This window comes from Phaethon lepturus, unplaced genomic scaffold (genome assembly GCF_000687285.1).
Source record: "Phaethon lepturus isolate BGI_N335 unplaced genomic scaffold, ASM68728v1 scaffold1376, whole genome shotgun sequence".
Taxonomy (NCBI): Eukaryota; Metazoa; Chordata; class Aves; order Phaethontiformes; family Phaethontidae; genus Phaethon; species Phaethon lepturus.
The window spans coordinates 43880-56029 of NW_010548061.1; the positions used below are offsets into that span (position 1 = coordinate 43880).

Below are 12150 nucleotides of genomic sequence, written 5' to 3' on the forward strand. Positions count from 1 at the left end.
TGAGAAATCAGCAGGAAACACTAAATTTTTATTCTGACTCCAACACTGTGAACAGCACTGTGACATGGATTATTTGGGGATGCGATTAAAAATTAAGCAAGACAGAAAGAACAGCACCTATGAATAATTACAATGTGTTGCAAGTCATAAAGCAGAGTTCTTGGATGGTAATATGCTTTTCTGATTTCCAGAGGAGTCATCATTTTTACAACTGCAAATAAGAAAGCTGAAAGACAAGTCACACCAATCATACATGTTTGCCCTACTGTAACAAAAAAGCCACCTATCATTTTGCCAACACAGAACTGCTGGAAGAGCAGTTGACTGAAGTCACCATGATGCTTTTGATGTCTTTCATGTGTGTGCATGATATGTGTGCACCAATTTCTGAGCCATTAACAACCCTCATGAAACTTTGGAAATAACACTGCAGCACCAGTGCAGAGATTTCAGGATCTTGGGAGGATTACACAAAATGCCGTTTCTGTCTTCTCTGTTGTGTGTCTTACTGATTCCGCATCTCTTTTAATAAGCAGTGTGGTACATTCTCCTTACTCAATAGCTTAATGAGAAGGTCATTCGAGACAGCTTCTAATTTTGGATTATTCCTCAGAAAAAAAAAGCAAAAAAAAAAAACCCAACAGAATTCTTATCCTCCATGTATAAAGTGATGCAATAAAGTACAGTTAATAAATAACCAAACTCATCTTCTTCTTTAGCAGCTTAATCAGCAACCTGAGAACATCACTAAATCAAAACTCTTATTTTCCTCTGCTTATTCTATCAATCTCAGATAAATACATTATGCCTCCTTAAAAGGAGATTACAGAAATCTAATCTCTGACCATCTAAGCATACACCAGAAGGTCCTAAAGTCTATATAAACAGGCTGAAGAAACTCCAAGCATGGAAATCAAATAAATGCTTACGAGGGACACAGAACAAATAGCTGAGCATCCCTGGTGAAAGCAGTAGTCAGAATACATTACTGCGTAGGATGTCTCAAAAATATATATGTGCACACTAAAACGCATAAATAGTTCACAATAGTGATGCACGGGATTTTATGTACTAAAAATACACCCACTTCTGAGGCAAAAAGGAGCAGCGTTACCTCCATGTGCTGGCTTCTACATGGCTCACTACTTGCCTGTTGCTAACGATACTGGGGCTGACCCCCGGGTGACAAACGTTCTGTCTCAAAACCATTCAGAAAATACACGGATGTGGTAGTGGGAAAAGGGACCGAACCGTTGGTGTTGCGGGCAGGGCAGAGGGTGGAGACATGCAATGTCTTGAAAAGAAGGAGGAACGTTTAAATGTAATGTGATGGATAATAAGGACTTATAATAAAGTAAAAGATGACGACGAGAGGAGTGGAGAAGTTCTACAATGAAAGAAAAGCAAGCTTCAGGTCTTCTGAACTTTGAATTGAGTTATAGGGGAGATACCCATGAACTTTGGATGTCTCTACCAAAATATATGAAAAATCAGAGGAAGACGCACAAAAGGCATCCAAAACTGATAGCTCATTCTGTTTGGCAGAGGAAAAGAATAGCTTTCATAGTTATAAGGAGGGCAAGGACAAAGACACCAAGAAGAACAGAAGTAAGGCACGATCTATAATTCAAAACCATTCCAAACTGCTCATCTATTACTCTGTATTTGCCATAGTCAGGATGTGGAGTATTAAAATTTGCAAAAAGAATGATATGAGTTTTATAAAACTTTTAAACTTTGGATAAATTAGTTTCCCTTTTTCTCCTACACTGAAATTGGAACAAAGGCTTCCAGGACTTTTAAAATTTATTCAATCCACCTCATCACACAAATCCATATACTTATTATTTCAGGTCCAGGCAGGTAAGCTCCTCTTTAGTCGAGAGCTTTAAAGTAGATGTTCAGCTCAAAAAACCTGCCTCAAATGTAACAACAGGGAAGTAACGCAACTAAACGAGGCACTGACGGCCGAATCGCCCCACATGCCCAAGTGTGGAATGGATTACACATACAAGGCAAAACCACGTTTTTAACAAAGGCGGACGCTGGCGTACAGCGAACGTGGCCACACACGGCACAGGCAGCGAGCGATGAGGTGAAGCCGCTTTTTTCTCTCTACACAACAGTGCCACTCGGTGGATGGACAATGGCGGTGAATGGAGATGCCACGCATGGAAAAACCCATGGGGGTGGCTGGGCAGCCGGAGGGTAACGCTTGCAGGCACAAGAACGACCCGCAGTCGCCGCAGCAGCCGTACCTGGGAGGGCAGGGGGATGCTGCCCGGGGCCCGGCACCGCAGCATCGCTGCCTGCGCCTGCCTCGCCTGGTAAACAAACAGCAGCGTTAGAAGGTTTCCCCAACAAATGTCACCGACGTAAAGAGCTGCAACGTTGGGGTTTTTAGCTGGCAAGACCCTGCTTTGAACACAAAACGACATTGTAAGAGGGCGTTGTAAGAGCAGGCAAAAGGAAATGGGAAGTTTTAATAATCAGTGCATTATATGCCGCATTCAGACACCTGCGAAAAAGCAGTGTTTTTAAGAGACTCATTTGTATCAAAATCTAAATGAAAACAAACAATCAAACCCATTTTGCTTCTGGTACTTCACGCTGACAGTGTCATTCCGCTAGTTTGGGAGCATCACATTTTTACTGTCAATAAAATTCCATAATTGCCTAAGAATATGTATACGTTTTTTTAAAAGGAAAAAAAGCATTTGTTAATCAGTGTTTTATTCCTTTGATTTCTATTCAGTTCTGCTATCAGTAAGGACTACTTCTTTTTCCTTCTGAAAAAGCATACTCATTTTCTAGACACAGTTCATAAATAATTCTAAATATGGAGATCATTTCTTTAGGGCATACTCAGTGACTGTGGAAATTCTGTTTGTGTTACAATAAATATGGCAGAAGTATCAACTCATAAAAACAAACACTAGTCTGGAAACTCTTTAAATAGCTGATCACAGTTTTGGCAGAACTTCATCTTCAAACTGGTCCTCTAAAGTGTCCTTGTGATAAAGCCGCATTTGAATCAAAAGCCTTTTGGGTTTCAGTGTTGAAAGGACCTAGAAGGAAAACTGCATCTGGCACTACCAGGGAAGAAGGGTAAGAGAAATGCTTTTTTTCTGGCAACACACCGCCATTTGGTAATCAAAGAGTATCCATTTTCTGAAACTCAAGAATCCAGTGGAACACAAAGAGCAATAATTCTGCTTTTTTTCCACATTTTTCTATTATATTTTTTATTATCAATATTTTTGTCTTTCAAGGCAATGAACTCAACTAACAATCCAATGAACTCAAGATTTGAATTCAATCTCTGTGCCAATTCCTTCATTGTGTAGGATCAAGTGAATATTTTAATCCCTTTTCTACTAGCAGTCTACCTTGCATAAGTAATCAGTAACGATGCCCGATCTTCTTCTGTGCTGAGGACAGGCTGAATGGGATTAATATATTATTAGGAGGAACTGAATTTCCAATTAGGTGTCTGGATAACTTTGTTCAACTGTGATTTGTAATGCTGAAGACTCATCTGGAATTAGAGGCTTGCAATTATGTTTCTTTTTTTTTTTAATATTAGTCTGCTGGTTTTCTGTTTATGTTATCTAAATTATATGTGTGTTTTCTGGAGGAAGTTCAGCAAGTACCAACCCTTTGGAGTGAGAAATAATCACTATCGATTATGTAAACCAACCATCCCTCATCTAGAGTACAGCACAAGCTACCCCTGGAGGTGGCAGCACGAATGACACCTGTCATTGCTGCTGGTTTGTGAGTGGTAACTGTCGAAACAGAGCTGTTAAAGCTGGGATAGGATTATTTTGCCAGTCCTGCAAGACATTTTGTTACCAAGGACTTCTTCACACTTAATAAAAAAGTGGATAAGGCAATTAATTTAATCTCTTCAAATTTATAACCCTCTATGTATCAATTTAAATTATCAACACTACTTGAGCATTCAAAACCTGAAAGGACTAATACAATACGAGAAAAACGGATAACTCATGACTTCATGCCTATCAGATTTACAGCACTTTGGTCTGTTATACTGTCCAACTGAGCATCTGTGAGCGTTAGATCAGCTGGAAGTGCAAATGTCTATCAATTTAAATCCTAAATCCATGCCTCTGCCTACCTCAGCTAAATGAACAAGCTCCAGGAGGTTGAGGAGAGCTGAAAACAGTGAAGATCAGGAACGTAAGACAATTAGTGACAACTAGTCAGTAACCTGGGAGCCTTGTAGTTACAAACCACACCAAATAGCCAGAACTGAATCCAGAGTTTGAAAAAAGCCAGTGCAGAAAGTAAAAAGGCATGAAAAAAGGTCAGCACAAACAGGAGTGGAATGAGAGCTTCGCAGGGTATGGATATATTCTAAATCCTAGATCTTAGTGTCTGGTATAGAAGTACCTGCAACTTCTTGTAGCTGTGGGGAGTGCCCTCAGGCACTGGAGATGCTGTACACCACTTTCTTGAGGTGGTGATACCATCCTTCTGCAGAGAAGTGGAAAGACTTATTCTCACTTTTAAGGTGAGATGGAGATGGTGCAGAGTTGTTTACAAAGGAGTCTGCATGCTCCAAAAGGGTCTTTTTCCTCTGTCTCTGCCACAGTGTCATTACAAATACGGATATATTTTTTTGCTAAGCTATTTCTACATTTAAACTTACTTCACAGAGACTTCACTGGGCAACCTCTAAGACACTTTATATTTCCTTTGCTATTTGTGTTTCTCTTTAAAAATACAAATTACAGCACTTGCAAATGTAGTTAGCTGCTGTCATTTATAATGTCTATCCAACTACAGGCGATATATTGATAACTGTACAGGTCTGGAACAACAAGCATGGTGATAATATGTAAAACAAAACTCACTGTCATCTCAACTGATTAAAAAGAAGTATATTTACATTTTGTTGCCTTTAAATTACTTCTGCAAGTGTAATCCAAATATGGATAGACAGAATAGGGTGACAGGAAGCTACAGGTACCAAAGCATTGCATTATGTTTTATTTCCTCTTACCATGAAAATTCTTTGTGCCCTACGTCAAAAATTTGCATAATTTCTTGATCACTTCACCAAATCTCCATATTCCTGTCAATACAGAAATATGGGCACAGCCTATATATGACAATGACCAAACATAACTACAATTTTTTATTCTGATTCTTGTACAGAAAGTGTCAGGTGCACTTCTGGATGATGCAGCATGTTAGTTGGCACATACAAGCGTAAACAGGGTCATCCTTGACCCGCTAGATCAAGATTAAGCTACAGTCGATTCCACTTATAGAAGTTGCTTCAAATTGTACACTTTTTTTATATTAAGCAGGGAAAGGAAATAATGACCCGAGGACCTTTTTTCAACCCAAAAGGTAAAAAAAGAATAATGTGATAAGGGATCTATGGAAAACTTTTTTGGAAAAGCAAACAAAAGAGCCCCTCCAAAATTGTAGAAATAATTTCGTTGCACACCTGATTTTACTTCCATTGTTGCGTACAGGATTTGCATCAAGGATTCACTGTGTTTCAGTTTCACGTTTGCATCGTAACACCCTTGCTGGAGCAATTCCTGAGATTATTCTACGATTCTGAATGAAGCTGCATCCCCCCTGGATTTTGCCAAGCAGCTGCAGTGGCCCTTGCAGAAGTGCCTGTATCGCTCTGCTTCAAGAGAGTGGTTGTACCTTTCAATTCTGCTCCCTCAGTGTCTGCTGGGGATGCGATGCATCGTGAAAGAACTAACTTTGGACCCCATGGGTGCCACAGGAAAGAGAAAGAACACCAACTTCAGCTACAAAGTGTTATTTCCCTTCTCTTTCAAATCTGGTGAAAAATATGATGCAATCCTACATAATGGTTCAGGGCAACCAGCACCAGCCCTCCAACTTAAAACCGTTACTTAGGATGAGTTGCTAGAAGCAGCAGATACCATGTCACTCTACATAGTCCTTGCAAAGAACACACTGCCACAGGCTGGCTGAGGATGCAAAGCAGTAACACACCTTGAGCGTGACAGCGTATAGGAAACAACTGCCGAAGGTGAGCTTGGGACTTTGTTGTTTGAATAAACTGCCCTTGAGAAATATAAAAAAAGATTTAAGAAAAAGAAGTAGTATTTACTAAATAGAGAAAGCGCGGAGGGCCGTCACAAATTATTAAAAGCCAAATACATGTCATTGTTCAAATAACTTCTCAAATAAGCTCCACACATTCTAAAGAAATAGTACTTCATTTATTAAGAATCACTCTGTAATTGATCTAACTTCTTTCATTTGTATTTAGCTAACATTGTTATGCATGGGATTTGTGTCCTTAACTTGAGAAAACCTTTAAGAAATTAGTCTTACAGTTAAAAATATGTTGCATTTAAAAGACTGAAAAATTAGTTGGATAATTTTTATGGTAACGTCGTAGTTTGTTGGTATGTGATGTAATTTCTGGTTAAGATTTTTTAAAAGGTTCAAAACTTCCTACAGGACTTGTACATTCTTGAGATAACATATAATTCTTCATTACATTGTAAATATGCTGTTGTACGTCCTGCTTAAAAAAAGTTTGGGTTTTCTGTTTCCTCCAAATATGTACCCACCAAGGGTTTCAAGTCAAGAAAAGGACTTTCTTCAGTCCTTAAGACATATGACAAAGCTTCCCCCTGCCGCGGCACTGCCACACGTTTCACTTTTACCTTTGCCCAGCTGAACTGGCATGCTTTCGGACTTCATCATCCTCTGCTGCTGTGACTGGTGGTGGTGGTGGTGCTGGGGGGCTTCCACTGCGCTCCTGATGGGCATTGCAGGGGGAGGAAAGCTGCTCCCGCCGGCAGGAGCGGCCCCAGCCCCGCCTGAAGCCATAGCTGGAGCAATGAGTTTTCGGCCAAAATTCAGTAAGCTGTTGGAGACTTTGTTAATGTTCAGTGGGGCAGCCTTAGCACTGGCGCTGAAAAACAAGAGGAGAAATCATCAGGTCCTTGCCAACAGTTTGGACAGGCAGAGCAATGCATGCATTGTTCTTCAAAAATGGGGGAAAAAAAATCCAAGATCTGATCGTTACAAAGAGGGTGTTTTACCACGGTCGCACTGGAATATACACAGGAACCACAGGGACTGCATGGGGTGCGAGTTTTTCCCACCAGTAGTGGACAAATTGTTTTGGCCCTTTCTTCCTGAAAAATGCAGAGTAGCCCCAAACAAAGCAAGTTTGCACAAATTTTCTTAATTTGCCTTCTTAAATGAAAAAAATGAAAGAGTGACAACAAGAAATCCAGGCTCTAAAGCATCAAAAACTTAATAAAACTGACTTTTTGCACCTTTTATTCAAAGACTGCTTTAATATTTACTTCTGCTAGATTAAATTATCTTAAATGTTTAAAATAACTCAAACCCAAACATTTATTTCAACAAGTAAAACTAACACTAGACTGTATTTTTAGGTTGGCAGAACTAGCTGTCTCTTGCTTTAACTTCACCTTCTGCCCAGCACAGCCATTTCAAGCCAAGCACTTTTTAAAGGGAATCCTGATTTCAAAAGTGATTTTGGCTGAATGGTTGCAGGATTTAACACATATACTGGATCACGATCTTCATCATTGTTACTTTTTATTTTTAACTACAGTGGCTATTTAATTCACTTCAGTTATATGCAACATTAAGAATGAGGAAATTGTCGAACCATTTAATCTGTCTAAAATAAAGAGGCAAAGAAGCTTCTAATTCCCAGAAGTGTTCTCATAACCCAGGGATCAGCAAAGCCATTCCTATTTATTCATGCAATATTTTCCTGTTTTATATAATTAATGCCTGAAATACCCTTCACAGAAATGTATCACAACCACATAGGCCTTTCCACTCCTGAGGTTTTATTTTACTGACCTGTACTTCTGTGTTATAAATAGCTGTCTTTAAAAAATTTGAATACATGTAATTATAAGCAATACAATCATTGTACTGGGGAAAAATACAGTTTTGCAATGTTTTGGGGAATTTTAACTAAAAATAAATTACAAATGAATTAATACGGGTGACTTGTAACTTGCGCAAGCACCTGGAAAAGGAATTTTGATTTTGCTTTTCATATCATTTCCCTATTTGTCTCCAGATATGTTTTTTTAAGACACAATATAAACGCGTGCATGCATATAGAACATATCCAGAAAATAACAACAGCTGAGTTGTTTAGAATAGATACAGTTAAAATGAGAGAAAGCAGAAGAAAGTATGTGAGCCTGCAGAGTCATGAAATATAGCCCCAAGCTGTATGAGGCCCTTCTGCCATATACTGGTGATGAAGAAAGACAGCACGTAGCATTTTTTAGGAGGAACAGCAGCACAGAGACTGGGACAAAGTGCTGCTTCCCGATTTATGGAAGCTGGAAAGGAATGGTTGCTGAATGAGGATTACAGGGTCTCTCCCCATTTTACTGATCGCTGTTGATATTACAAAAATCTTTCTGTAGCCACCTGAGAGTGGCTGACAAAGTCACTACAAAGAGAGCATCTTCAGAACTATAAAATACTCTTGCAGGAGTCCCAAATGGTTTCAAACGCAAACTGAATAGGTCCTAATGACTTCAAAGAAGAGGACATGCTACAATGTTTACTACTATTGAAATTTACTCTGCTACTACCTATCAGATTCAGTTATTAATCAATTCCCCAAGGTATTGCAGAGACACTTAACGAAAAAATAGGGATTTTTTTCTCTTCCATCACATCAGAATAGTCAGCACAAGGTCTTTTGTTCAATGTCTTCTCCATTCCAGAAAGAAAATGAAGATTACAGCTTTGAAGGTGGAAGCAGAAATGTCAAATGCTGGCTTAGCAGATATTAATCAGTTCTCAACAGTTTGCAATGAATCTAATTACATCACTGATTTCAGGGGTCATACCAATAATAACTTGGTTGAGATTGAGAATGCAAACTTTAGTATATTTGGCATATTTTTTCCCCTCAATCTACTGAAATTAATATATACCAAGATTGGTATATATCACTCAGTCACCTGAAACATCACCTTAGAAAGAAGATAATGGCTTGCACATTGAGTCCTAGGTTTGTGTCGTCTCTAGGTCTAGAGCCTTGGCAATCACTAAAAACCCCCTTAACTTTGCACAAAAAATTGTATTTACTGGAAGTAAAATCTTTTTCTCTGACAGGCTACCCAAGCAACAAAGCAACTGGATGCTTTGTGCTAACTGCATCATTGGAATCATGATGGTCCACAGACACATGAGACAAAGCTTATACAGTGGCTTGTGTATTTGTGTCCACCAGCTTATTTTTTTCTTGTTTCTTTTTTTCAACTATATTTTGCTGAATAAAAAGTACCAGTTTTCCTTCAACACTGTTTAAATTGCTGCTTTGACATATATGTAAACCAGGAGAAGTTAGTTTATTTGCATCTTTAGGATGGTTGGAAAAAGACTTTTTTGAGAAACTTCACTTTACAGGAACAAAAAACACCGAAGGTCTTCTCTAAGCCATTATGTCTGAAATATGATTTTAAAAAACACCTTCAAAAAAAACATGCAATAATGTTTTATAATTATTTAAGAACTAGAAAAGATAGTTATTGCAGTAACTAATAACTATGTGTGATTTGGCTCTGCTATGATCCGACACTGCTAATGATCAGCTCAGAACGCATACAGATATGTGAAAAATAAATAATGATGCTATCTAAATTTCTTGCAAGAGCTGATAAATAATATCAATATTATATTATATATATATAATAATAAAAGTATTCTTAAGTAAAATTTATTGTGCAGTTTCTCTGAATCACAGCTTCAGGAAATGAACAATATAAAGGTGCTAGATCTCTGGAGGAGGTATGTTAAAACTGAGCTAAAGTTCAGGAAAATAAGAACCATGTATTTCTTACCATTTAAATGTCTGACATTAATGCAAAGGATGATTACAGCCATTAAACATGGATCAATGTCTACATTTTAGCCATCTAAATGTACCAGATATGCAGAACAATTACAAGAAAAATGCTGATTGATTATGTTGTAGAGTTATCAGCAGATGCACTGAAAAGTAAGGCATCAGTTTAAAAATATGAGTAACAAGGAGACGTGAATTCCATCTATGAAGCAAACAATTTTGTTTCATCACAATAAGCATCATTGACCTTGACTATGAATGGTGTATTTTTAAACTAGCAGTAAGAAGATGATTCAATCTCTGCAGTTTTCTGCTAAGATGAAAATGTTTTGTTTTAAGCAAGCCTTATTCAAAGGCATTTCTCTCTTCAGTAAGTAGCCATTATGGGAGATAAGAGACAAATATATTAACATGACGAATTAAAAAGTTTTATATGTGATAAAATATGTTAGAGATTTGCCAAGATATTTTAAATATATCATTGAGCCTGTGGAACTAAAGATGAAAAAGACCTGATAGCTGATCTAATCCATCTCTCTGCTCACTGCAGAAACTCTTCCTAATGTTACATCTTCCAGTTCTCTCTTTAGTCCAATCTTAACAGATTTACCACATTTGACCTAGTCTAAATGTTCCTATGTTGAGATAAATTTATCCCAGTTATTCCTCTATCGGAATTATTCTAAATAATTTCTGCTCTCCTTTGGTGTGCATTCTGTATATATGTGTGCAATGAATTTATATTCCTACATAGATTTAATGGACATTTGTTTTCTTAGAATTTAGGTTTCCAACAGGTATCATTCTTTTTTGGGCTTTATGACTTGTTTATTTTTGTCAAAATTCTTAAAATGTTTCTTTTGGAATTTTCAAATAACTTATTTTTCAAGTTTAGACAACTCGAGAGACCACTTATTAAAAGAATAAGTAAGTAAAAACATTAAGAAAATGCAATAGAACGCAGTAATTTTTGACACCCCTCCCCAACTTCAAAGCCTGGTAAAACAAAAAAAAAAGCTGCTTTTGCAGTCACTCTACTCAGCTTTAACTTCTGCTCCTTTCTCCGTTTTTAAGAGCTTTTTAATCCACTCCATTTTAATTTTATCTAGCTTTTAATGTAACTGAGTTAAGCAGAATCTGACAGAGGTGCAAAGGTCTAAAAGGCAGCACGTTCCTATGTCTCAGCAGGCACAGTATATGGCTGGGGCCACGTGTAATCCACGAAACTGCCTGTGACGTATACGCTGAAGCAAGGCATCGCTACTTGTGCTGGCTTGCCCCGCAGCCACCAGCAGCCACCTCCCACCAGCAATCAGCACCCTTGTTGTTGGCCACCCAGCTGGGGCACGGGCACCTCTACACTCGTGACCACCAGGTAAAATGGCCTTGACAAGGAATTTAAGCAGTTTGATAGAAGCCGTTTCTAAAATGAGGGAGGAACGCTGCAAAAAAGTTTAGTACAAATTTATATTAATTTTATATTTATATAAATATTTATATTAATTCAATTTAATTTATACAGCTTCTGGTACATGGATACTCCAGATTGCGATTAGATGCGTTATTGGAAGTAGCTCAGCTACAGAACTCATATTGGCAGCGTTTTACCCCCTGCTTTTAATATATACGTCATTGCGTAGGAATGTCCTTAGCCTTAAAAAAATGCCAGCGAGCTGACTACAATGCTATCTGTAAAACTTGCATTTTTCATGTAGTAATAGGCAAAGTAAAGATTAAAAATAAATGTAATGAGATAAACACATGTGCTTCTAATACTGCTTATGTAATTCCTGTTTGGGATAAAAGCGACTTAATGAAACATTTGTAAGGTCTTACTTAATTTGGTGAATGCATATTCAGAAATAGCTTACCGGGTTTTGTTCATCAAGTCTGCTCCACGTGCTTTGTAATAATCTAAATTTTGCTGGAATTGGTGAGTCACTGGTCTTGGATTTCTCTTAAAAAAAAAAATTAAAAAAAAATTAAAGACTACTTTTTCTGAGAGATTTAAAGCAGAGACGAGAAGAATGCTCATTAATGAAGATTAGGTATTTAAAGAATAACTTATTTTCCCAGGATTTCTTGGTTTATAAAGGCAATAAGGCTAGTTACATAAAAGAGAAGCCTTAAAATAATACCGAGTGTTAAAAGTAAGTCCACACCATGCTCACAGAAATTAATGTTCTTCCACATAGCGATAGGGCTGTTGGCTGTCGTGGTAACATTTCTAACTAAACCAATAATTCCTGGAAAAT

General features: G+C 37.8%; 1 protein-coding gene across 1 annotated transcript in view; it reads right to left on the bottom strand.

Moving 5' to 3' along the window:
• The window catches only part of LOC104622894 (TBC1 domain family member 5-like), a gene marked incomplete at its 3' end in the record, with an annotated part of 98367 nt that overhangs the window by 40340 nt on the left and 45877 nt on the right, over window positions 1-12150 (bottom strand). Inside the window, exons 4-6 of the mRNA XM_010289815.1 lie at window positions 11767-11852; window positions 6696-6946; window positions 2259-2324 (exon numbers count right to left, since the gene is read on the bottom strand). Of these exons, the coding sequence (XP_010288117.1) occupies window positions 2259-2324; window positions 6696-6946; window positions 11767-11852 (403 nt within the window). The remainder of the gene's footprint in view (window positions 1-2258; window positions 2325-6695; window positions 6947-11766; window positions 11853-12150) is intronic.